Source organism: Ascaphus truei, chromosome 6 (genome assembly GCF_040206685.1).
Source record: "Ascaphus truei isolate aAscTru1 chromosome 6, aAscTru1.hap1, whole genome shotgun sequence".
NCBI lineage: Eukaryota > Metazoa > Chordata > Amphibia > Anura > Ascaphidae > Ascaphus > Ascaphus truei.
In genome coordinates, this window is record NC_134488.1 from 31,279,859 (window position 1) to 31,306,706 (window position 26,848).

The window sequence follows — 26,848 nt, forward strand, 5'->3', positions numbered from 1 at the left end:
AGGCGTATAACTGAGGATGTAAGAGAATGGAACACGCAGAGCTGTGTGAGACAATCCGCGAGGCGTACAACTGAGGATGTAAGAGAATGGAACACGCAGAGCTGTGTGAGACAATCCGCGAGGCGTATAACTGAGGATGTAAGAGAATGGAACACGCAGAGCTGTGTGAGACAATCCGCGAGGCGTATAACTGAGCATGTAAGAGAATGGAACACGCAGAGCTGTGTGAGACAATCCGCGAGGCGTACAACTGAGGATGTAAGAGAATGGAACACGCAGAGCTGTGTGAGACAATCCGCGAGGCGTATAACTGAGGATGTAAGAGAATGGAACACGCAGAGCTGTGTGAGACAATCCGCGAGGCGTACAACTGAGGATGTAAGAGAATGGAACACGCAGAGCTGTGTGAGACAATCCGCGAGGCGTATAACTGAGGATGTAAGAGAATGGAACACGCAGAGCTGTGTGAGACAATCCGCGAGGCGTATAACTGAGGATGTAAGAGAATGGAACACGCAGAGCTGTGTGAGACAATCCGCGAGGCGTACAACTGAGGATGTAAGAGAATGGAACACGCAGAGCTGTGTGAGACAATCCGCGAGGTGTATAACTGAGGATGCAAGAGAATGGAACACGCAGAGCTGTGTGAGACAATCCGCGAGGCGTATAACTGAGGATGTAAGAGAATGGAACACGCAGAGCTGTGTGAGACAATCCGTGAGGCGTGTAACTGAGGATGTAAGAGAATGGAACACGCAGAGCTGTGTGAGACAATCCGCGAGGCGTGTAACTGAGGATGTAAGAGAATGGAACACGCAGAGCTGTGTGAGACAATCCGCGAGGCGTACAACTGAGGATGTAAGAGAATGGAACACGCAGAGCTGTGTGAGACAATCCGCGAGGCGTACAACTGAGGATGTAAGAGAATGGAACACGCAGAGCTGTGTGAGACAATCCGCGAGGCGTACAACTGAGGATGTAAGAGAATGGAACACGCAGAGCTGTGTGAGACAATCCGCGAGGCGTATAACTGAGGATGTAAGAGAATGGAACACGCAGAGCTGTGTGAGACAATCCGCGAGGCGTATAACTGAGGATGTAAGAGAATGGAACACGCAGAGCTGTGTGAGACAATCCGCGAGGCGTATAACTGAGGATGTAAGAGAATGGAACACGCAGAGCTGTGTGAGACAATCCGCGAGGCGTATAACTGAGGATGTAAGAGAATGGAACACGCAGAGCTGTGTGAGACAATCCGCGAGGCGTATAACTGAGGATGTAAGAGAATGGAACACGCAGAGCTGTGTGAGACAATCCGCGAGGCGTATAACTGAGGATGTAAGAGAATGGAACACGCAGAGCTGTGTGAGACAATCCGCGAGGCGTATAACTGAGGATGTAAGAGAATGGAACACGCAGAGCTGTGTGAGACAATCCGCGAGGCGTATAACTGAGGATGTAAGAGAATGGAACACGCAGAGCTGTGTGAGACAATCCGCGAGGCGTATAACTGAGGATGTAAGAAAATGGAACACGCAGAGCTGTGTGAGACAATCCGCGAGGCGTATAACTGAGGATGTAAGAGAATGGAACACGCAGAGCTGTGTGAGACAATCCGCGAGGCGTATAACTGAGGATGTAAGAGAATGGAACACGCAGAGCTGTGTGAGACAATCCGCGAGGCGTATAACTGAGGATGTAAGAGAATGGAACACGCAGAGCTGTGTGAGACAATCCGCGAGGCGTATAACTGAGGGTGTAAGAGAATGGAACACGCAGAGCTGTGTGAGACAATCCGCGAGGCGTATAACTGAGGATGTAAGAGAATGGAACACGCAGAGCTGTGTGAGACAATCCGCGAGGCGTATAACTGAGGATGTAAGAGAATGGAACTGTGATATGGGGAAGAAGAGTATTGAAGAACAAAAACTTAAAGAAGACAAAGCAGCGACTTATGGTTGGGAAGAAGCAAATCATTGCACTCAAACAAGAAGATGGATCAACAACAAAAGACTGTCAGAGTTGAGGACTTGTACATGAAATTGTACAAGAAGAAACTGCAGGGTATAATCCAGAAGAGGAAAAGCAAGAAGAAACCACCATTAATGTACCACGCACCCCTCCAAAAAAAGTGGCAAAAGCAATAAAATCCATGAAGAATGGGACGGGACGACTCCCGGGGAAGAAGGAATTACAGCTGAAATCCTGACCGAAGCTGGGGAAGAAGTAGAGAGAATCCTTGCAAACTCTTTACATGCGGCGTCAACAGGAAAATTGCAGACCAATGGAGTAACGCCATCGTTATCCTCATCCACAACACAGGAGACAACGCAGAGCTCGAGAGCTACAGCCCAGTCAGTCTACTTCCAATCACTTACAAGATATTTACAGAGATACTCACTAATAGGCTGCAACAGACCCGGACTTTGCCCAGTGCAGCAGTTCGCAGACTATATCTACCTTGGACGTCAAATAACAAATCGATGGGAACCTTTTGAATTAAATCAATAGGGAAATAAATATCGGGTGGCGGCATTTGGAAGAAACAAGACAATATTTCAAGGGAAGCTTCCACTGTGCCTCAAGAAGAACAATTTCGACCATTGTACTCTGCCGACGCTAACGTATGGATATGAAACTTGGACCCTAAATGCGAAGATAATGCAGAAGCTTCAGATAACGCAAAGAAGTATGGAGAGATGCATGCTGGGTATTACCCAAAGAGCTAGGAAAAAGAATGAATGGGTTTGAAACCAAACAAAAGTCTGTGACATCATCACAAGGGTGAAGAAATTAAAATGGCGGTGGGTCGGACATATCGTAAGAAGAACTGACCATCGTTGGACAAAGACAGTACTGAACTGGATACCAAGAGAAATGAAAAGACCTAGACGACGACCAAAAGTAAAGTGGGAGGATAAAATCAGAAAATGTGTTGGAGCGACATGGAGAAGAGGCTGCAACCACAGTACCTGGAAAATCATTGGGGAGGCCTTCATCCAGCAGTGGTTCGACAAGGGCTGAAGATGATGAGATACAGAGATATAGATATATAGACTATAAATGTCCGCTTTTCTTCTTCAACTGGTAAAAAGTCCAAAACGTAATGGAGCCTAAGGCAGATTCTGTAAGGAGAAGCAAACTTCCAAGGAGACGTGTAAAATATAAAACTGTGGAGCGGGCGCTTCTTGTTACATCTCTCGCACTCTAAAATGTAAGAACAAGTAGCGCGCGCTCCACAGTTTTATATTCTACACGTCTCCTTGGAAGTTTGCTTCTCCTTACAAAAGCTGCCTTAGGCCGTGATTATAGTGCCTCGGATGGTGCGCGCAACCGCGCACACCGCCGGAACAAATACATGTAGGCCAATGGAGGTGCAAATAGTGTGCGCGACGGAGAGGCAGAATCCAGAAGAGACAAATTAGTTAGTCTCACCAAGCGATGGCAGCGTGACGTCGTCACACGAAGCGGTTCAGCCAACGAGGGCGAACCGCTCACGCGATATCACGGCCACGACTCCCTGTCGCTCCCGATGCAGGTTTCACGCGCGCCCTGCAGCAGGCACTACAATCGCGGCCTTAGACTCCATTACGTTTTTGGACTTTTCACAGTATGAAGAAGAAAAGCGGACCTTTATAGTCCAGTAGACAAGGACTGTTTCTTACAAGTGTTTATATATACACACACAATACAGTATATACATACAATATATATGCATATATCTGATAACAGTATATTTAAATACACACAAAAAATATATGTCTCTCTATCAACACATACATACACACGGCAGCGACAGACGCAGAGAGCAGGCCTGCGCTATAAAGCACGTTGTAGGAAACTAGAAGGGCCCCCAACCACATCCATTATTTGGGCAAAACAGAAGTGCTGCGGATTGTCACAAAGTTTTGGACCAAGTTTAAAAATGCATATTTCTATTCATGTTTATCACATACATTAGTACAGGGGCGCGCAAACTTTATTTTGCTGCGGCCCCCTGCCTGCTCCTTTCGGTTCTGCGCCATCCCGCCTTACCTCGCGTGGCCGTCACGTGACTCGCAGCGTCATTTGCCGCGTGTGACGTCACATGACCCCACGACGTCATTTGACGCCGCGTTGCCACGGACACGAGTGACGCCAGCAGAGTCCAGGTTAGTTTTAGAGTTGCAGGGGCCTCCCGCGATCCCCCGGCATTTCATTTAAATGCCTCGGGGGAAGAGCGCGGGGCCTCTGCAACCGCCCGCACTCTCCCCCCCCAAATCCAGCGCCCCCACCGCTGCATTAGTAAGCCAGGCAACATGGTGTCATACACCGAAATCGCAATGGGATAGAAGATGCCGTTATTGATACTCACTTCGCCCATTGCTCTCCCCTCCAACGCAAGCGCCTGGAAATCATGATTTAACTCATCCATTGATCGAACCTGCGAGCCAAAGGGGGACAGAGGAACACGGGATTATTTCGATGCTCAACAAAAAATACCTTTTTAAAAGCTGGGACTCCCTTCTGGGACCAAAGCGTACCAATGCCAGTGACATGTTTAAGGGGTCATATCTGTGTGATGGACCCGGTTATTCTTTATTTTGAACTAAAATCTGACACCTAGAAGTATTTTGAAATCATGTTTTAAAGTGAAGTTTGTGAACATGACAAGCCGAGATTTGGGAGGGTTTTCATTTCCTCCGGCTGCTTCGGTTTGTCTGATATCAGTGTGATCCGTAAGTTTCATTCAAAATCTCTCGCCTCACCTCCTTTCTCATGGCTTTCTGATAAGGACAGGATGAGATCGGTTACAGAGAACACTTGCTTGACAAACAAAACAAAACAAAACAAAACAAAACAAAACAAAACACCCTCCCCCCACACAGATCTCTGCTACTATCACGCTTACATTTGTTTAGTGAAGTCCATTCAATTGCTAGATCCCCTTACAAAAGGGCCGTTTTCTGGGCGGGTCCGTGCGATTACACCTTTAAATAACCTAGCGATGTAAATCATCTTCCTAGCCATATTCCAGAACATTTCAAGTCAAATATTGTTGGGTTTTTCCCCGCTTCCCGTGTAAGAATTAACACGTTGTTTATTTATTTTTTTCGGATCTATGTAATTCGAAACTTATTTGACAAGTATCACTGCTCCCTTTTATCTCTTTCGTTAAAGATGGCACCATAAGTAGTTTAAAACAGAAGTAAAAACAGAATTTAGTGTCATATCACAAGAGATTAGGTAAAGATAGTAACCTCTCCGCAATCCCTCCCATTTGGTATTCAAAATAAAAAAGTATTTACAAATACATGTTTGTTTTTTTTTTGTTTTTTTTAATGGTATCGATCACTCATATTTAACCTATTGAATGTACCACTGATATTAGGTTAGCTTGTCTTACTGGGACTGACCCTTTAAAGCAGCAATAAAGGTTTCATGTACTTATTTTACATTACAGGATTGAAGCAGGGGGTCTCCGGAGTTAAACCCGTTAATTTTAGCTCCGGGACCTCCTTCTTCCAGCGATACTAACCTCCGTAAGGAGCGCCGATATCACTGTGGAGTTTAAATGTTCCAGTCACGTGCCCCAGTAGGAAGCCGCACCGGATGACATCACAGCTTCCTATTGGCCGGTGTGATGCGGGACATTTAAACGCTGCCATTATGTTAGAAATGCACGTTCCCTGGCTGCAGATACCTGCACCCCTACGCAGGTAAGTATCTCTGGAATATGGGTGGCCTCGAAGCTGAAACTAATACCATTCTGCTTCGGAGACCCCCTGCTTCAAACCTGTAATAATAATAAAAACAATAAACGAAACCTGTAACCTGTATTGCTGCTTTAACAGGATGTCCGTGTCTCATGGTCAGGTCTCTTTAAACACACACTGCGGTAATTCTGACATGAAAACCGTTCTTTAAAACGCGTGGCAGTTACACGGACGTCTGATGTGACAATCCACATGTCATACAAAGCATTTCCTACGGCAGCGATGATTTAATCCTCATTTACAATTTGAAATTAGAACAAAAACTATTTTAAAGGGCGGAGGAATGTTTTCTGGAGTACGCACGCTGCAAAACGCGCTCTCCAATGCACAAAACACATTTATAGCTAAATGATTAATTAAAATGAATGAGTGACAGCAGTGCCCTCTGCTTGTTTTGTTATTTTGAGCTAATCCCGCCTGGTGACACGGGCACCATCCTCTCCAGGGGAAACAAAATGGCGGTGTAATTCCCCCATGTCACGCGGGCCAATAGGAAGCTGCATTGTCACCTGCGGACGCACAGGCGCTTATGTTTCCGGTTTGTCTCTCGGGAACTAGAGGGTCCCCGCAGCTAAAATTAACTCTGACCCCCTGCTTCCCAGCCATGCAAAATAACACATATATCACACACACCCACTACACACCACACAGATTTTCAAGGGCCACCAATAGTTATCCCAGCTTCAGCACAGGTGGTGCAGTCGAAGACTGAGCCACTGTGAGCCACCCGTGCTGAAGCAGGGATATCCCGAAAAGCGGATCTGTTGGTGGCCCTTGAGAACTGGAGTTGCCCAGCAATGGGATAAAGGGCCCGTCCCACATAGGACTAAAGTGAACCAATGAGTGTGACCCTTATAACAAGGTAACGGTCAGCAGCCCCCCTGACCTCTCTCACCTGGTGCTCTGCGTGGATGTTATCCCCGGTGGGCCAGCGATGCTTGCTGTTGTTGTTGTAGCCCCCTCCGCCACTTCCGCCGCCCCCCATCTGCTCCCCGTGCTGCCTCTGGAAGAAGTAATCCACCATGGCATCGTCCTGCGAGCGCCCCGCCACCCCCAGCGACCCTCCCATAGGGCCAGCGTGGGGACCCACGGCCATGGCCGGGTTGACGTGGGGCTGCGGTGGCTGCTGCTGCTGCTGGCCCACCGGTCCGGAGGTGAGGACCACGGGCATGTTGGGGTTAAGTGTGCCTTCTGGGTACTGCTTGAGGTGGGGGCTGAAGGAGTCCTGCCAGAGCACTGCTTTCCTCTTCAAGACACATGCAACGCTCATTCCACCAACACCTGCAACGGGGAGCAACAAAGACGGTCACTTCATGCAGGGGTGACCAGGGGTGACATGGGGGGGCCTAATGACAGGGACGTGTTTAATGGGTTATTTGGTCAGTTCTATGACTCATTGACTTCCATGGGTTATTGGGTCAGAACCAAAGTGACCTGAAATGTTTAATATGGTATATAGGGACAGTCCCATATAGGACCAAAGTGACCCAACAATGACGTGCTGAATGTGGTATAGGGGCAGTCCCATGTAAGATCAAAGTGAGCCAGTGACATGTGACAGGGTCAGGACTTTTAACCTATTAACCCTCTCACTGCCCCCAGGTCACTTTGCTCCTACATGACCATGGCAAATATAGACAGCAAAACAAGTTATACACTGGTACAGGAGTTACAAGGAGGCAGAGCTGAAAGCGTGTGCTCTGCCGGTCCACGTGTGTGTTTTAGCTGCATTTTCTGACCGGTCATCGCATAAACGTGCCCCTCTCCTTTCCACCGGTCAAAGCCACTTTAGCCAATGTGCGTCAACTAGAGATTTGTCAGAGCTTTGGATTAGTGTGTGGAGACACGTACAGATTTATGTACCCCCCCCCCCTCACAATGCTAGGGGCTGCAGCACCATGCAGGACACTTTAACCCCTTCATCCGATTTTCCGGATAAACGTCTCGTTGGCCAAGAGTAGCAGTCCCACGCAGCGGGTCAGAAAAACAACCTCTCAGTTTGGCCGCCTTCCTTACACAGGTTCCCCTGCGAGGAGCGGTTTTACTTCTGTGTACCCCGTGAATAACGAGTGCGCAGCTTTTCCCCGGGAACACTGAAATCCAGCAGATCAGCGGCTTCTGTTTTGCTTTCTCAGCGGTTCCCAACCTTTTTTTACACTGTGCACCACCTGGCTAGAAAATATTAAATCTTATTGCCGAATCAGACTATTGTTAACAAAACTGTGTGACCGATCCCAGGCAGTAGTGTCCTAAGCTTGTTGAGGGAACACACGCTTAATAAGGCCCCAAACTGCATCTCAGTGACTGCAGACAGCATGGGGGGGGTATAGCTTCCAAAGTCACGCCCCAGCATGCCCTGCCGCTGTGGATGCAAAGCATTGTGGGGAGCCACTTTAGCAGCTCTTCTTGTAATTGGCAGCTTTACCCCCGTAAGCTGCAGTTTGTACGCAGTGCGTTGTCTCCACGCGGGATCAGGAACCCGCTATACTGCCTGGGATCCATTACATATCTTTGGGGGGGAGCACTCTTAAGGGTTCCTGAGCCCCGTTGAGAATCACGGATCCATTTCACTAATGACTTCGCAAACATAGAAAAGAGCAGAAAGAGCGATTTTCATGCGGACTTTCATGCGGACTTTAAGGACTGACAAACAGTCTGAGCGGCTAAAGATATCAGATAAAGGCTGCAATAAATCAAATGAAAAGCGGCAAAGCTTTTGAAAAGTACCAAACAAAAAGTGAAAAAATAAAAATTCACTCAAAGAAAGAAGTTCTCTTGGAAGCGCACCAAACTTAATGAAAACGCAACATTTAATACTGATGAGCTAAGACGTGTATCCCTAGAAAAGTGTGTGTGTGTGTATATACACACCCCCCCCCCCTCCCTCTCTGGGCTTCCCTGCATATCCTGGTCTCTTCCGTAGCCTCCTACTAGCAGACGCCTTTCATGACGTCATTCACAAAGCGCCTTTATCCACTACACTGCTTGAGGTTACATAGTTAATACCCGTGTAATAAAATCAGGTCTGTAACCCACACTGGCAGTCATCTGCGCTGCTTCCCTATTTCATTTTGAATACATGTTCGAGTGATACACGTCTTAGCTCATTAGTATTACATGTTACGTTTTCATTAAGTTTGGTGCGCTTCCAAGAGAACTTCCAGTGAAATGTTATTTTTTCACTTTTTGTTTGGTACATTTAACTCCAAGTTCTCCGTGCTGAACTGTACTGTCAATCACTGTTATATATTCATCACATTTAAATAGGGTCCTACTAGTAGGAATAGGAGTTAATCATTCTCGTAGCTTATATTTGTTAGAGCTTTTGAAAACATCAAAAGTTGAACAAATTATTTTAAAATATGTATACTTGCGTTTAAACTTGTCACGATAATTCAAGAGGTGATCCTACTGAAGACCAAAGTGAGTGGGTTAAGGATCCATGTAAGACCAACTGACCGACCCGCTTAGGCTGCGTCCATGGTACCTCAGACCGCTGAGCAAACAGACTGCCTTAAGGCAGTGTTCGCGTACATGCGGTGTGCGGGCGGAGGCAGGAGGGGGCGATGCGCGAGAAATCCGTTAAAACGGATTTCACACGCGAAAGAGCGGTCACGTGAGTGTTTCGCCCAATGCGGGCGAACCAGCTCCGTGACGTCAAGGAACGCCCCCCATGGCCCGAGTACTATGGCCAGGGAAAGCACCCGCTTACCCTCAGCGCGTCTCCGCATGGGCTGCGGCACCATGTCCGCAGCCTTTGTTGAGGCCAGTGACAGACTGGAATCAAAGCTTCATCTGGTTCAATCCGCCATCTTGGCCAGTTTCTATGTTCTTTGGGTCTACTTCATTCTAACCTTATTGGTGTATTAATTCTTCAATTATGCCACTATCAATCAATAAACAAAATCAACACGAGGGACAAGTCTGCATTAACAATTTATCGACAACCATATCATAAACACGCACGCACGCGCACGCACACGCACGTTACTCTAGAGCAGTGTTTTTTAACCTTTTTATTACTAAGGAACCCTATGTGAAATTCTGCTGAACCCCAACCCTCTCTAATACCGTGTTTGAGATCAGAAGCCTTATAAGGAACCCCAACCCTCTCTAATAGCGCGTCTGGGATCCCATGCATTGTAAAGAACCCCAACCCTCTCTAATAGCGCGTCTGAGATCAGATGCATTGTAAGGAACCCCAACCCTCTCTAATAGCGCGTCTGAGATTAGATGCATTGTAAGGAACCCTGACCCTCTCTAATAGCACGTCTGAGATCAGATGCATTGTAAGGAACCCCAACCCTCTCTAATAGCGCGTCTGAGATCAGATGCATTGTAAAGAACCCCAACCCTCTCTAATAGCGCGTCTGAGATCAGATGCATTGTAAGGAACCCCAACCCTCTCTAATAGAGCGTCTGAGATCAGATGCATTGTAAGGAACCCCAACCCTCTCTAATAGCGCGTCTGAGATCAGATGCATTGTAAGGAGCCCCAACCCTCTCTAATAGCGCGTCTGGGATCCCATGCATTGTAAGGTAAGGAACCCCAACCCTCTCTAATAGCGCGTCTGAGATCAGGCGCATTGCAAATTCTTCTGTTTTTTGGTACTATTTTCAAATGACCTGAAAATTACAGGGAACCCCTTAGTGATGCCCGGGGAACGCCAGGCTTTCTAGGAACCTCTGTTGAAAAACATTGCTCTCGAAACATAAAATATTTAATAAAATTATAATACAAATAAAAATACATATAGTTATTTGTTTTTAAATAGTGTTAATCACCAAGATTCAACTAATTAAATATATAATTGATCACTTTGCATTGTGGGACTAACCCTTTAACCCATTAAACAGGTCAAACATTATAACTTCTGGAGGATTTTATCAAGAAAATACTGAGTTTCTAAAGGAAAAACAGTGTTTTGAAATTGAAAATGAAAAAATACCAACATTTTCTGATACAGTGAACAGGGAGGAAAACGAATAGTATATTATAAAAGGGGGGGGGGGGGAATACTTAAAGGATTTAAAATGAAATTATTGTAAGTTAATAAATAAATAAATGTTTTTTTCGAAGAACTTACCATTAGGAAAACAAGGTAAAGTGTTGTAGTTTGTAAAGGAAAAATATTTAAGAATGGTATTTTTCACATCTTAAAACATGGATGCGTCGGCAACTTTGTACATTTCGTTACTAAGATTTTACCATGACTAGCGGAGTGTGTTGTTGAATTATATAAGGCGATTGGTAGGAAGTAGGAATTTGGGGGAGAAAGCCTGAAAGACGACAAACTTCAGAGAAAATAACTTTTTTTTTTTTTTAAGTCAATTCCAAAAGGACCAAAGTGAGCAAAATAAAATTGCCATTAGGTGGGAAGCAGGGACTCGCCGAAGCAAGAACGCGCTAACGTCACTCCCGAGATACTTACCTCCATAGTGGGCGCCAGTAACCGCACGCAGGCTTAATTGTCCTGGTCACGCAGGCAAAATCAGAAGCCGCGAGAGATGATGTCACGGCTTCCTATTGGACCGCGTGACGCAGTAGTTTAAATCTGTCATTTCGATAGCCACACACAGCCCAGCCCGGAGCTGCTACCTGCACTCCTCCCGGAAGGTAAGTAACCCGGGAAGCCGGGGGTCCCGGAGCTGCTACCTGCACTCCTCCCGGAAGGTAAGTAACCCGGGAAGCCGGGGGTCCCGGAGCTGCTACCTGCACTCCTCCCGGAAGGTAAGTAACCCGGGAAGCCGGGGGTCCCCGGAGCTGCTACCTGCACTCCTCCCGGAAGGTAAGTAACCCGGGAAGCCGGGGGTCCCCGGAGCTGCTACCTGCACTCCTCCCGGAAGGTAAGTAACCCGGGAAGCCGGGGGTCCCGGAGCTGCTACCTGCACTCCTCCCGGAAGGTAAGTAACCCGGGAAGCCGGGGGTCCCGGAGCTGCTACCTGCACTCCTCCCGGAAGGTAAGTAACCCGGGAAGCCGGGGGTCCCGGAGCTGCTACCTGCACTCCTCCGGGAAGGTAAGTAACCCGGGAAGCCGGGGGTCCCTGGAGCTGCTACCTGCACTCCTCCCGGAAGGTAAGTAACCCGAGAAGCCGGGGGTCCCGGAGCTGCTACCTGCACTCCTCCCGGAAGGTAAGTAACCCGGGAAGCCGGGGGTCCCTGGAGCTGCTACCTGCACTCCTCCCGGAAGGTAAGTAACCCGGGAAGCCGGGGGTCCCTGGAGCTGCTACCTGCACTCCTCCTGGAAGGTAAGTAACCCGGGAAGCCGGGGGTCCCGGAGCTGCTACCTGCACTCCTCCCGGAAGTAACCCGGGAAGCCGGGGGTCCCGGAGCTGCTACCTACACTCCTCCCGGAAGGTAAGTAACCCGGGAAGCCGGGGGTCCCGGAGCTGATACCTGCACTCCTCCCAGAAGGTAAGTAACCCGGGAAGCCGGGGGTCCCGGAGCTGCTACCTGCACTCCTCCCGGAAGGTAAGTAACCCGGGAAGCCGGGGGTCCCCGGAGCTGCTACCTGCACTCCTCCCGGAAGGTAAGTAACCCGGGAAGCAGGGGGTCCCCGGAGCTGCTACCTGCACTCCTCCCGGAAGGTAAGTAACCCGGGAAGCCGGGGGTCCCCGGAGCTGCTACCTGCACTCCTCCCGGAAGGTAAGTAACCCGGGAGGCCGGGGGTCCCGGAGCTGCTACCTGCACTCCTCCCGGAAGGTAAGTAACCCGGGAGGCCGGGGGTCCCGGAGCTGCTACCTGCACTCCTCCCGGAAGGTAAGTAACCCGGGAAGCCGGGGGTCCCGGAGCTGCTACCTGCACTCCTCCCGGAAGGTAAGTAACCCGGGAAGCAGGGGGTCCCCGGAGCTGCTACCTGCACTCCTCCCGGAAGGTAAGTAACCCGGGAAGCCGGGGGTCCCGGAGCTGCTACCTGCACTCCTCCCGGAAGGTAAGTAACCCGGGAGTCCCCGGAGCTGAAATTAACAACGTTCAGCTTCCGAGAACCCCTGCGGCAATCCTATAATGCAGCGGTCCCCAACCTTTTCAGCCCCAGGGACCGGTTTTGTGGAAGACAATTTTTCCACGGACCGGGGGGTGGATGGTTTCGGGATGATTCAAGTGCATTACATTTATTGTGCACTTTATTTCTATTATTATTACATTGTGATATATAATGAAAAAATTACACAACTCACCATCATGCAGAATCAATGGGAGCCCTGAGCTTGTGGGCTTACCAAAACTGTGACTGAGACAAGTGCGCAGTGTGGGAAAGAGGCGCAGACTAAAATAAGTGTCGGATTTTGACTTCTCATAAGGAGCGCACAAGCTAGATCCCGCGCATGCGCAGTTTACAGTAGGGTTCACGCTCCTATGAGAATCTAATGCCGCCGCCGATCTGACAGGAGGCGGAGCTCAGGCGGTAATGCGAGCGATGGGGAGCGGCTGTAAATACAGATGAAGCTTCGCTCGCCCAACGCTCACCTCCTGCTGTGCGGCCCAGTTCCTAACAGGCCACGGACCGGTACCCCTGCTATAGTGTACACACACACACACACACACACACACACACACACACACAACCTGCTTTAGTGGTTTGAAGCCGGGCTCTTCACCTGGTACCCACAAAAGGGCCTCGATTTGGCCCTCGTCTCATTACTAGTAAGAAACTCGCAGGAACAAACACATTTTTCAACAAACTAATTTGTAAGTTGAGGTTGTGTAAATATATATGGCACATATGTTATAAATGCTGGTCAAATGTTGAAATATAATATTTTCAAGGTCTTAAATGTGTTCAAAATGTTTGCGTTTTCAGATCTGGCCCTTTGGATAACGGGGTGAAGACGCCTGGTTTGTAGGGTCAGTCCACGTGGGAGCAAAGTGACCCAATGACAGGCATCAGATGACGTTGTGATGTTCTGTTGGCAACAACGCGGCCATTTTTGTGGTTTGTAAATCTCGGGGGCCGAGGGGCAAGAATCAGCTCTGTCTAAACAAAACAACCAGGGATTGCTGCTTTAGCACAAAGAGGAATCTGAATTAACTAGTAATAAATATATATATATAAATATATATATATATATATATATATATATATATATATATATATATGATACAGTTTTATGATCTATACACAGGAATAGGATAGGGTCTCATTGAGATAAATCTCAACACTAAATAGAAAGTAGAATTGAGTTTGTAAACAATAAAGAGGTGTATACAGGAGAGCAGCATCACGTTTGTGTATGTAAACAAGAGTGGTGGTACCCCTGGGTGTGTAAAAAAAAATAATAATAATAATAATAATGATCAATACCCCTGGATATTAAAGTCCCATTAAAAACACAGTGGCTCTCTCAGGTTTGTAAATAGATGGGGGGGGGGGGGGGGGGGTGGAAGCAGTGGTGCTCCTGGGTGTGTAAACACAAGAGAGAGAGTGGTGCTACTCCTGGGTGTGCAAACACAAGAGAGAGAGTGGTGCAATTCCTGGGTGTGCAAACACAAGAGAGAGAGTGGTGCTACTCCTGGGTGTGCAAACACAAGAGAGAGAGAGTGGTGCTACTCCCGGGTGTGCAAACACAAGAGAGAGAGAGTGGTGCTACTCCCGAGTGTGCAAACACAAGAGAGAGAGAGAGTGGTGCTACTCCCGGGTGTGCAAACACAAGAGAGAGAGAGTGGTGCTACTCCCGGGTGTGCAAACACAAGAGAGAGAGAGTGGTGCTACTCCCGGGTGTGCAAACACAAGAGAGAGAGAGTGGTGCTACTCCCGGTTGTGCAAACACAAGAGAGAGAGTGGTGCTACTCCCGGGTGTGCAAACACAAGAGAGAGAGAGTGGTGCTACTCCCGGGTGTGCAAACACAAGAGAGAGAGAGTGGTGCTACTCCTGGGTGTGCAAACACAAGAGAGAGAGTGGTGCTACTCCTGGGTGTGCAAACACAAAAGAGAGAGTGGTGCTGCTCCTGGGTGTGCAAACACAAAAGAGAGTGGTGCTACTCCTGGGTGTGCAAACACAAAAGAGAGAGTGGTGCTGCTCCTGGGTGTGCAAACACAAAAGAGAGTGGTGGTGCTGCTCCTGGGTGTGCAAACACAAAAGAGAGAGTGGTGCTGCTCCTGGCTGTGCAAACACAAAAGAGAGTGCTACTCCTGGCTGTGCAAACACAAAAGAGAGAGTGCTCCTCCTGGGGGATGCAAACACAAAAGAGAGTGCTACTCCTGGGTGTGCAAACACAAGAGAGAGTGATATTCCTGGGTGTGTAAACACAAAAGAGAGTGCTACTCCTGGGTGTGTAAGCACAAAAGAGAGTGATATTCCTGGGTGTGTAAACACAAAAGAGAGTGATATTCCTGGGTGTGTAAACACAAAAGAGAGAGAGCGCTGCTCCTGTGTGTAAACAAAAGTGTAAAAATTACTACTTAAATAAGCAGGGGTCTAGAGCACAAAGCATTTGTTTATAAGGCACCGACAAAGCAGGGCAATCAGCAACATAATATAGGTAATTTGGGGGGAGGGGTTATGGGTTATTAAAATGCAATATTTAGCATCTTTATGATTTAAAACAAGAGAAAAGGCATGCCTGGTCAAACACAAACTAAAGGGAACGGGTTTCAAAACGCTCTCTTTGACCCTAAAACAAAATGAACCCCATCTGCCACCCACAACAAAAACAAACTATAAACAAAAGGACATCCTTGTTCCCAGAAGTTGCAGTCTATGGGGGTTACTGTACTGCAACGTTTGCCATTATATTTTTTAGGGACTGGAGATTTCGCATTTTAAAATACATTAAATCTCAGTAAGGGTAAACTGACACAGGCAAACATCACCCAGAACAGATTACAATCTAAAAGGTAGCTGGTAAAGTTACTTATGGGATGAGGTGGGTAAAAAAAAAAAATAATAATAATAAAAGGAGGGGGATCTCTATAGGTAACACCATAATGCTCCACTAGGGATCATATAGATTCCAAATTAGGCCCCAAGTCCTTTGCTGACCGAGTGACCGCCAACACATTGCAAAGGGCTTAATCCCAGTATGTATATCTTTATTTATATAGCGCCATTAATGTACATAGCGCTTCACAGCCGCAATACACGCGACAATCATAAAGAACGCATAATGGGAAGAAGCGCTTCAGTCATAAAAGTAACATTTAGGAAAAGAAGTCCCTGCCCCGAAGAGCTTACAATCGAATTGAGTAGATGTCAGCTCTTGGGATCAGCAATGCGTCCTAGGCCCTGCAGCAGCACAGGGGTCAAGTCCATAGTTTGGAATCTTATGGAGGTCAGAGTCCTCTCGACCCACCGCTAATATAACCAGAAATAAACATCATGGTCTTGTTTACCATCAGAGACCAGTGTCCCCTATCATTTCTTACTTGACATCCCTATAGTTGCAATTATCGGTATACTTACCCTGCACACAAAGATCCCTCCACTAATAAAAGATGCTAAACCCCCCCTAGATTGTCAGCTCTTGGGGGGGATCAACAGGTTACATCTCCCATACCCAATGTTGCCAAGGTGTATTAATATTCACGTATTAGTGAAAAATAAAAAGTGCCAAAAGTTCTAATCATATAGATCGCAAGCTTTTGGGGTCAAAACCCCCACACACCTTGGTATCAGATATGAAGTTAACATATAACACCAATTATCTGTATACCTGTATGGCAAAGCAGCACACAATTAAGGCCAATTTATAAACAAGCTATATTTCATGCGACCCCACACACACCCCCAATACACTTGTATTATCAATGTATGAGCACCCACATATAATAAATTAATGAAAGTATAGGGCTAGTGGTCATAAATAGGAGATTAAGACACAATGGGAACCTTTAGATCCTATAAAAATCCCTTTATAGTGTGATGGGGTGTTGGTAAATCTTATTAGGAGGTGGAGGGGTCGGTAAAAGCAGCAGGGCCCGCAGAAATAGGCCTTTATTCGCAAGAATTCGCAGCTCCCCCTCCCTCCTGCTCTCATAACAATAGAGGCCTGCTATGGACTCCAAAACATGGACAGGGGGAGGACAGAGCGGAGACAGCGCCGGGGACCGGCCCCTTTTCTAACGCCATTATCCCCCCTCCCCGTGCCTCACAACTCGAAAATACCGGCAGATTCGGCGACTACAAAGTCCCCGCTGTCCCCCGGTGCCGGTTTAAACCGGATACTCACGGGCGGAGCGGGAGGATGAAGTCGGATTTGTTTTTTTCCTCGCTCGGCCCCGGACCTTCTCCCTCCTGCCTTTCACTCCGACAACATGGCGGCGCACTAGGGACTGGGAGCCGCGCGGTGCATCATGGGAGGAGAGCCCAGGCTCAGGGGCCTAGAGCAGTGCGGGAGAGGCCTGGAGCAGGCTAGGTTACCATGGCAACCGCAGGGCCTGGGAAACTAGGCGACGGGAGATGTGTATATATCCATATAACACATACACATGCACATATATATATTCTGTGTATGTATATAGATATATATATTTATGTGTGTGTAAAATATATACAGTCTATACGTATAATATGTCTTCAAGTACACATGTAGTGTGTATGTATGTGTGTGTGTGTGTGTATGTATGTATGTGTATATATATATATATATATATATATATATATATATATATATATAAAAAAAAAAAAATCAAAAACGAATACTGTTCGTGGCTAACGAATGCTTTTATGTGTGCGAGCTTTCAAGATACACTGATCTCTTCTTCCGGCGGTGTTACAATGGCTAAATACCGACGGAAGAAGAGATCAGTGTATCTCAAAAGCTCGCACAAATAAAAGCATTTCGTTAGCCACAGAACGGTATCATCTATTAATTTTTGATTATTGAGTTCACCTAACACGGTACAGATACCTCTACATATATGTGTGAATGTATGTGTGTATGTATGTGTATATATATATATATATATACATAATTGTAGGCAGGTTCCCCGTGGTTACCTTCCTCCCAATGTGGCTGCGGAGGTGCAGGGTCCACTCGGCAGGTGCAGGAGTCAGCAGGTGGTTAGGGAGAGGTGGTTAGGGAGAGGTGACTGGGTCGCCCGAGGTCCGCACCACCCCCTGCCGCCATATTAGAGTGCAGTTACCTCTCGCGCATGCGCAGTGTCTCCCCATAGTCAGGCGGCCATTTCAGACTTGCGCATACGCAGTACAATAGAGCAAGCAGCGGCCATTTGAGAGAGGGCTTCCCAGGGATTACAGCCCCCAGAAGGCCATATGGCTGCAACATCACATGACCCAAGGCAGCTAAAAGGGCACCAGGATTACCCTGCAACTTAGTTGTTACATTTGGCGCGCTGAGGAGCACGCCAGTCGGAGCTGGGACAAGGAGAAGGTTGTGTATGTGTGCATGGTGTCTCTGACCCCTGCACTAGGCCAGGGACCCCCTTAAATCCCAGCTAGGCCCCAACCCCCCCTTTGAGCCTGTGGCTGCTGCAGGGACCATCCCGGTAGATAGGGACACTGCCCTGTAGAACAAGCGTAAGGGACACAGCTAGGACGCGGCGGCGACCTGGCATCTGGTGGTCTGGGACCATATCACCATACACAGAGAGAGACTATTATGGTGGGACCCTCCAGCTGGACATCACCCCACGTGGAGGCGGCCTCATCGCTGACGACGACGGCGTGGGGCCGGACGACCCCCTTGTCTTCAGTCGGCACTACCGGGTGCTGGAGCACCCTGCAAGTATCTTCAAGTGCACCAACAGATCACACTTTAGTTGTGGGCAGCGCTGTCGCACACATTGGGTGGGTTGACTCTTGTGGACACCAGGGTGGTCGGGTGCCATGGGGCACCTCGGTACTTTGGGGATATATCCCATCACTGTGTTGGAGGGCACTGTGGGGTTACGGCCGTGCGTGGCCTATTTAGTGTGGGTGTTGTATTGTTATTCCTTTTTCGTATGCATGAAGTAAACTGTTATCTTTATCAGTGTGTGTATTATTGCATTGGGTCCTGTGACGGGGTTATCCAACATAGTTAGGATCCCGCACAGGTGGAGGCGCTGTCACCAGATGGATCAGGTACACCCCAGGCTCCCAGTCGCAAGTTATCTATATTACCGGCACAGCACTAGGTAAGAGCAAAAAAATGATTTTATTGTATCCAAATTGCACACAGGCCTGAGGATTTTGTGTGTATATGTATGTGTATATATGTATATATATAATCAAAAAATAAATAGACGATACCGTTCTGTGGCTAACGAAATGCTTTTATTTGTGCGAGCTTTCGAGATACACTGATCTCTTCTTCCGGCGATGTTACAATGAATGAAGCAAGCAAAAGCTATACTATAAACAGTGTCTATTGAAATGTAATCTGTGCTGGTCCTTCCCCGGTGTGGATGTGTTTTATGGCTGGAGGTGTCAAAAGGTTCCTGAAAGCAAGTGATGAAAGAGTGTGTATGTGTATCAGTGTGAATTAACATGAATGGAGAGCCCACAGTATATACAGTGCTTTACAAAAGGTGTGTGTGGAGTGGGAGTGGATATAAATGGTGTTGGTGGGTGTGGAAATGTGAGAGTTAGTAGCATAACTAAAAGTGTGTGGATACTATGTGGTCCCTATTGGTGTATAGGGATGGAAAAACAAGGAGTATAAGTACACCATTTATATCCGCTCCCACTCCACACACACCTTTTGTAAAGCACTGTATATACTGTGGGCTCTCCATTCATGTTAATTCACACTGATACACATACACACTCTTTCATCACTTGCTTTCAGGAACCTTTTGACACCTCCAGCCATAAAACACATCCACACCGGGGGAAGGACCAGCACAGATAACATTCCAATAGACACTGTTTATAGTATAGCTTTTGCCTCCTTCATTCATTGTAACATCGCCGGAAGAAGAGATCAGTGTATCTCGAAAGCTCGCACAAATAAAAGCATTTTGTTAGCCACAGAACGGTATCATCTATTTATTTTTTGATTATTGTTGAAGCTCGGCTAACACGGTACTGATACCTCTAAATGTATGTATATATATATATATATATATATATATATATATATATATATATATATATATATATATATATAGCGATATCATCATAGTCCTCTAGGGGCTGGAACAGTGAAGTAAGTGTGCTTTCCAGTATACACAGAGTTAATCTCCTCAGAGAAAGAGCACCAGCTGAAATCTGATTAATCGGGCTGGGCTCCTCAGTGAAATGAGGAAGTGTTTTAAAAGACTGAAAGCTGCCATGCACAGAGAGAGACTGTTTTTCCCCAGAGAAGTGGGGAGATAGAAGTGCTCCCAAGCTGCGGAAGCTGGTTACAGAGGACCTACAAGGAGAGTTTCTCTGGGCTCAGGTGGGGCTACATTCCCCTAAGAAGGAAAGGATGCAAGATTGTGCTGAAGAAATTACGTCTGCTCCATAAGGGCTAAAGATAAGCAAAACCCTTATTTTTGTATGCAAAGACTGGGTTACATTGGTGTATATGCCAGGGCATGTTTTAGCTGGGAACCAGTATAGTTGGCCAGCGGTCTTTAGAGAGGACAGAAGAGTAAAAAAAAAAAGTGAGTTAGTTTCCCTAAAGGGAATCGGATTTTATTTTATTATTTGTTTTAATTAAAGGGACGGTGGGCCTGGTATATGATTTAATCCCTGTAAATAAAAGCCCTGCAGTTAAACTTTATACGGTGTTTCCGGCCTTAAATTGGGACAAAAGAGACTGCAACGTGGTGTGGGCATATTTATATATACAGTCATGTGAAAAAGAAAGTACAGGCATACCCCGCATTAACGTACACAATGGGTCCAGAGCATGTATATAAAGCGAAAATGTACTTAAAGTGAAGCACTACCTTTTTTTCCACTTATCGATGCATGTACTGTACTTCAATCGTCATATCCATGCATAACTGATGTAAATAACGCATTTGTAACAGGCTCTATAGTCTCCCCGCATGCACACAGCTTCGGTACAGGTAGGGAGCCGGTATTGCTGTTAAGGACGTGCTGATAGGCGCATGCGCGAGCTGCTGTTTGCCTATTGGGCGATATGTATTTACATGCGAGTGTAATTAAAGTGAGTGTCCTTAAACCGGGGTATGCCTGTACACCCTCTTTGAATTTCATGGTTTTACATATCAGAACATAACAATCATCTGTTCCTTAGCAGGTCTTAAAATTAGGTAAATACAACCTCGGATGAACAACAACACATGACATATTACACCATGTCATGATTTATTTAACAAAAATAAAGCCACAATGGAGAAGCCATGTGTGAATAACTAAGTACACCTTATGATTCAATAGCTTGTAGAACCACCTTTTAGCAGCAATAACTTGAAGTAATCGTTTTCTGTATGACTTTATCAGTCTCTCACATCATTGTGGAGGAATTTTGGCCCACTCTTCTTTACAACGTTGCTTCAGTTCATTGAGGTTTGTGGGCATTTGTTATGCACAGCTCTCGTAAGGTTCAGTCACCGCATTTCAATCGGGTTGAGGTGTGGACTTTGACTGGGCCATTGCAACACCTTGATTCTTTTCTTTTTCAGCCATGCTGTTGTAGATTTGCTGGTGTGCTTGGGATCATTGTCCTGTTGCATGACCCAATTTCGGCCAAGCTTTAGCTGTCGGACAGAAGGCCTCACATTTGACTCTAGAATACTTTGGTATACAGAGAAGTTCATGGTCGACTCAATGACTGCAAGGTTCCCAGGTCCTGTGGCTGCAAAAACAAGCCCAAGTCATCACCCCTCCACCACCGTGCTTGACAGTTGGTATGAGGTGTTTATGCTGATATACTGTGTTTAGTTTTCGCCAAACATGGCGCTGTACATTATGGCCAAACATCTCCACTTTGGTCTCGTCTGTCCAAAGGACATTGTTCCAGAAGTCTTGTGGTTTGTTCAGATGCAACTTTGCAAACCTAAGCCGTGCTGTCATGTTCTTTTTAGAGAGAAGAGGCTTTCTCCTGGCAACCCTTCCAAACAAACCATATTTGTTCAGTCATTTTCTAATTGTACTGTCATGAACTTTAACATTTAACATGCTAACTAAGGCCTGCAGAGTCAGAGATGTAACTCTTGGGTATTTTGCAATTTCTCTGAGCATTGCACGATCTGACCTTGGGGTGAATTTGCTGGGATGTCCACTCCTGGGAAGATTGGCAACTGTCTTGAATGTTTTCCACTTTTGAATAATCTTTCTCACTGTAGAATGATAAGAACATTGGCAGAGAGGAAGGCAGGATAATTACAAACAATTGTGATAGTGTGTGAGAAACCCCATATCCGCATTAAGTCCTCTTGTTTTGGTGTCAAAGAGTCTTATCATTCTGAGCTCAAATGTTTTCCGTTCTTCTTGCGTTTGAACATTCAGTTGAGGATTTTGATTTTTAAATCATTTATGGAATGATCTGGTTGTGAGAAAGGATGTCCCACTGGTGAGCAGTATCTTCCTTCTTCGTAGTGTTGTATAGATATACACAGAGGGCACGTCGCTACACCAAACACACATACACTTTAACAAAAAACTATCTACCTGGTGCAAGGGAGAAAGCACAGCTCAAAACACACAAATAATCCTAGGATTATAAACAGCTCCCTATAGTTGCACTCAAGGTAGGTGACAATAAAGTCTATTGTCTACTAATAACTGGCTGGATAGTAGCCAAAACCTAGCATAGGGTTCACCACCAAAAGGTCACACTCAAATAAAAATAAAAAAGACTTTAATAGTTATACTGTAAAAAACGACGAAACACTCTAAAAATGCACAACAGTGCATAGATAAAATCCCCAAATGTGTTTGGTCGCGGTAACTATATGGACAGATAATGTACCAAACATATAGCTGATAATGAGTCGGACGCTATATATAGAGCTGCACTCTTGTATACACAGGTATGGTAAATAGTAAATGGATATTGAGGGAAGATAGCAGTGGGCTCAGTGTAACCACTATATAATAGAAAATCTAGCCAACAAATCCTCTGTATAAGGTGATCAGTGAACACAGGTATACAGGTATGATCAGTAAATGGGTATATATAGAGGCCCTAAAGTAGCTTGATTAGGACCAATACACCCATGCATAGAGTGAACATTCACATGCAATCGTTGTCAGTTGTCAATAATAGACTCTGAGTAGTGACTCTGAGTAGCACACACAGAAATGCACAGAATGAACACTCCAATGTACAGAACAAGCACTCACATACAATCGTGTGTCTGTTGTCAATAATAGGCTCTAAGTAATTACTCTGGGTAGCGCACGTTACAAAGTGTGTAGGTACCAGCCCCCAGAGAGTGTGAGTAATTTAGGTTTCCTTCACCCTCTCCATATTATAAACAGGTCATCAATGTATCTGTAGTATTTGTAGGGTTTGTATTGTATTGTATTGTATGTCTTTATTTATATAGCGCCATTAATGTACATAGCGCTTCACAGTAGTAATACATGTGGTAATCGAATAAATAACAGATAATATAAATAACAGATCATGGGAATAAGTGCTTTAGACAAACATAACATTAAGGAAGAGGAGTCCCTGCCCCGAGGAGGTTACAATCTAATTAACACAGGTTTGTGTGGGCATGTAGTTAGGAATCTTTGTTCAAGATTTGCCATGAAAAGATAAGCATATTGCGGTGCCATCTTGGTACCCATTGCTGCACATCCAGGAATGTAGTATATATGATTGAATGTAATAAATGTGACCAAGGATGCTACATTGGTGAAACCGGCCAAAAGCTTCAAGGCAGAATGAATATGCACAGACACTCTATACAACACCACAAAGAAGGAAGATACTGCTCACCTTCGGGACACAGACAGTTCATCACACATGTACTTTGAAAAACAGACCTTATAGCAGTAATCTCTTCAGTATTTCGGTCCTGTCTCCTGACCAGCTAGCTTGCATGTGTGTACAGCCTAGGGGTTTTAAAACACCTTGATTATGCAGCTGTGGTCAGACTAATTAAGCAGCCCTTCTCAACTGAAACTTAATCTCGTCACTGCTGCACTGCAAGCCTAAACATAGGTTTGCCAGGTATATGGCTGGTGATGTTCATTCACCCTGTCACATTCCTCCCCTGTCAGTGTGTGGCTGAGCCACGCACGACTGAAGCCCAACCATCCACCCCTTCTCTAGAAAAGAAGTCAGCATGGATATATATTCCGCGTTACCAAGGACGTCAATTAACTCGTCCACCCTTGGCATCGGATATGTGTCAAACTTGGATACCGCATTGACCTTTCGGAGGGCCACACAAAATCTTACCTTCCCATTGGGTTTAGGGATCATAACTAGTGGACTACACCACTCACTGCATGATTCCTCAATCACTCCCAAGTGTAACATTTCTTGTACCTCCTCTACCAGGGCCCTACGACTTTCAGGCAATTTTCTCCAGTGAAGGCCGAGGCGACGGTCCTGCTGAAGGAACAATCCATCTGTGGACAGTCCACATGCCGGTGGCCTTGTTCTCCGCAGGCGGAACATGGAGAGGGTTCCCTCGCAGGAGGGGGCCGTGGATAGCGCTCCGCTGGACCGGATACTGGAGACCAGGCATCTGGTGGGTCCTATGGGTGACGTCCTCGGAAGTTCCTCTCATTTGGCGGCAAGCCGACATCAGGGTCTCCGCAAGTGCTGGTGAAGTTGGATCCATCGGGTCCAGGGCACTCGTCTGATCCTCGGCCCCAAGGAAGTTCTCAAAGAGTTGGACCGCCAAAGCTAGGGTTTCAGCAGCATGGCGTTTTACCCACGAGCGTGCGGAAGGGGGTATTATCTGTAGGAATAGTTCCAGAACCACTTGCTCAAGAATTGCCTCCTTAGTGCGCTCCTCTGGTTGTATCCAGCGAGTACACAAGTCCAATAACCGCTGAGCGAGGACCCGGGGTCTCATCTTAGCGGTGTACTTCAGGTTCCGGAACTGCTGCCAGTAGGTCTCTGGGGTCAGACCTAAGCGATCCAGTATGGCAGCTTTTACTTGTTGGTAGTCCATTGCCTGATCTGCTGGGAGGCCCTGATATGAGGCCTGGACTTCTCCTATGAGGAGCGGGGCCAAAGCAGTTGCCCAGCGATCTGCAGCACCAGCACTGAGCTTCAGCAACCCTTTCAAATGTCAGAAGAAAAGCCTCTGGATCCTCGTTCGGAGCCATTTTCCTCAGGAGGACCGAGGGTTTGTTCGCAAGTTCTGGACTGGCAGACCCCTGGAATTGGGTCAGCAGCTTGGCCATCCGTTCATCCTATGCTGCCTGCTGCTGGGTTAGGAGTTGGGTTTGCTGCTGCAATAGTAGTTTGGTCTGCTCCTGCATTAACAGTCCCTGCTGTCTGGTCTGCTCGCACAGAAACTCTTTTAAAAATTCTTCCATTTTTCTCATTTGTGTGTGTGTGTGTGTGGCCCTTCAACTGCAGGAGCCTCTCTAAATCCCACTTCTGACACCATATGTTGCAGGGTAAATGCAACCACACACTCGGGTTCTCTTGATAAGGCTTCTTTATTGAGCCTTAAAAACATACAGCACACAAAACAAAATAGCTTCTCTTCAGCATACTAAAACAAAATAGCTTCTCTTCAGCATAGAAAACAAGGCAGCTTCTCTTCAGCATGCAGGACACAGACAGTTCATCACACATGTACTTTGAAAAACAGACCTTATAGCAGTAATCTCTTCAGTATTTCAGTCCTGTCTCCTGACCAGCTAGCTTGCATGTGTGTACATCCTGGGGGTTTTAAAACACCTTGATTATGCGGCTGGGGTCAGACTAATTAAGCAGCCCTTCTCAACTGAAACTTAACCTCGTCACTGCTGCACTGCAAGCCTAAACATAGGTTTGCCAGGTATATGGCTGGTGACGTTCATTCACCCTGTCACATAATAGTTTTGGCAATGATCTTAGGTTTGTATCCCTTCTGTCTGAACAATTTGGTCAGGGTTGTGCGATGCCTGTTTCTGTCTTCAGTGTCAGAGCATATGCAGTGGTATCTTATAGCCTTGCTGTGTATGATACCTTGTTTGGTATGAGTGGGATGGAAGCTGGAGTTGTGGAGGTAACTGCATCTGTCTGTTGGTTTCTTGTATACAGATGTGTGAAGTTTGCCATTTTTCAGTGTTACTGTTATATCTAGAAAGTTTACTAGGTATGCTGAATACTCCATTTTGAGTCTAATTGATGGATGGAATGAGTTCAGGGACTCGTGGAATTGTTTTAGGTTTCCTTCACCCTCTCCATATTATAAACAGGTCATCAATGTATCTGTAGTATTTGTAGGGTTTGTGTGGGCATGTAGTTAGGAATCTTTGTTCAAGATTTGCCCTGAAAAGATAAGCATATTGCGGTGCCATCTTGGTACCCATTGCTGCACATCCAGGAATGTAGTATATATGATTGAATGTAACAAATGGGACCAAGGATGCTACATTGGTGAAATCGGCCAAAAGCTTCAAGGCAGAATTAATATGCACAGACACTCTATACAACACCATGAAGAAGGAAGATACTGCTCACCTGTGGGACATCATTTCTCACAACCAGATCATTCCATAAATGATTTAAAAATCAAAATCCTCAACTGAATGTTCAAACGCACCAAGAACGGAAAATATTTGAACTCAGAATGATAAGACACTTTGACACCAAAACAAGAGGACTTAATGCGGATATGGGGTTTCTCACACACTATCACAATTGTTTGTAATTATCCTGCCTTCCTCTCTGCCAATGTTCTTATTCACACCTTTCCCCCCCCTCCCTCCCCCACAGCATCCCTTTCCCCTCCATGCTGTTCCTTGTCACCGTTTTATTACCCTTCCAATGTCTTCAGACATCCCTTTCTCACTGTAACGGGTGCTCACCACAAACAAGACGGGACCGCGAGGCTGAGGTGGGGATGTTAGTGTAAACCGACCTCCAGCCTCGAGAGTGCGTCCGGAGAGCAGAGTGATAGTCGTATAGCCGGGTCAGGGTTGGAGAAGTGAGAATAGTCGTGATACTCGCCGTGGTCAGGGGTTGGAGACGTCGGATGGTCATAGAGGGTAGTCGGAGTCCAGGGCAGATGCAAGTCGAGGTCAAGGTAGAGAGAAGTTGGGGGTCCAAACACTGAGAAACAAGACAG

General features: G+C 46.5%; 1 protein-coding gene across 10 annotated transcripts in view; it reads right to left on the bottom strand.

The window, feature by feature from the left end:
- PUM1 (pumilio RNA binding family member 1) overlaps positions 1 to 17,056 on the bottom strand; it is a 48,921-nt gene extending 31,865 nt beyond the window's left edge. For 6 of the 10 annotated variants that reach the window (XM_075603830.1, XM_075603826.1, XM_075603829.1 and 3 more), the window contains exons 1-4: positions 16,924 to 17,056; positions 6,652 to 7,037; positions 4,355 to 4,423; positions 2,973 to 3,020 (exon numbers count right to left, since the gene is read on the bottom strand). In XM_075603830.1, the coding sequence (XP_075459945.1) occupies positions 2,973 to 3,020; positions 4,355 to 4,423; positions 6,652 to 7,026 (492 nt within the window). In that variant the 5' untranslated portion in view covers positions 7,027 to 7,037; positions 16,924 to 17,056. The remainder of the gene's footprint in view (positions 1 to 2,972; positions 3,021 to 4,354; positions 4,424 to 6,651; positions 7,038 to 16,923) is intronic. The other 4 variants (XM_075603833.1, XM_075603832.1, XM_075603831.1 and 1 more) reach the window with 1 other exon arrangement.
- Between the last annotated feature and the right edge of the window lie 9,792 nt (positions 17,057 to 26,848).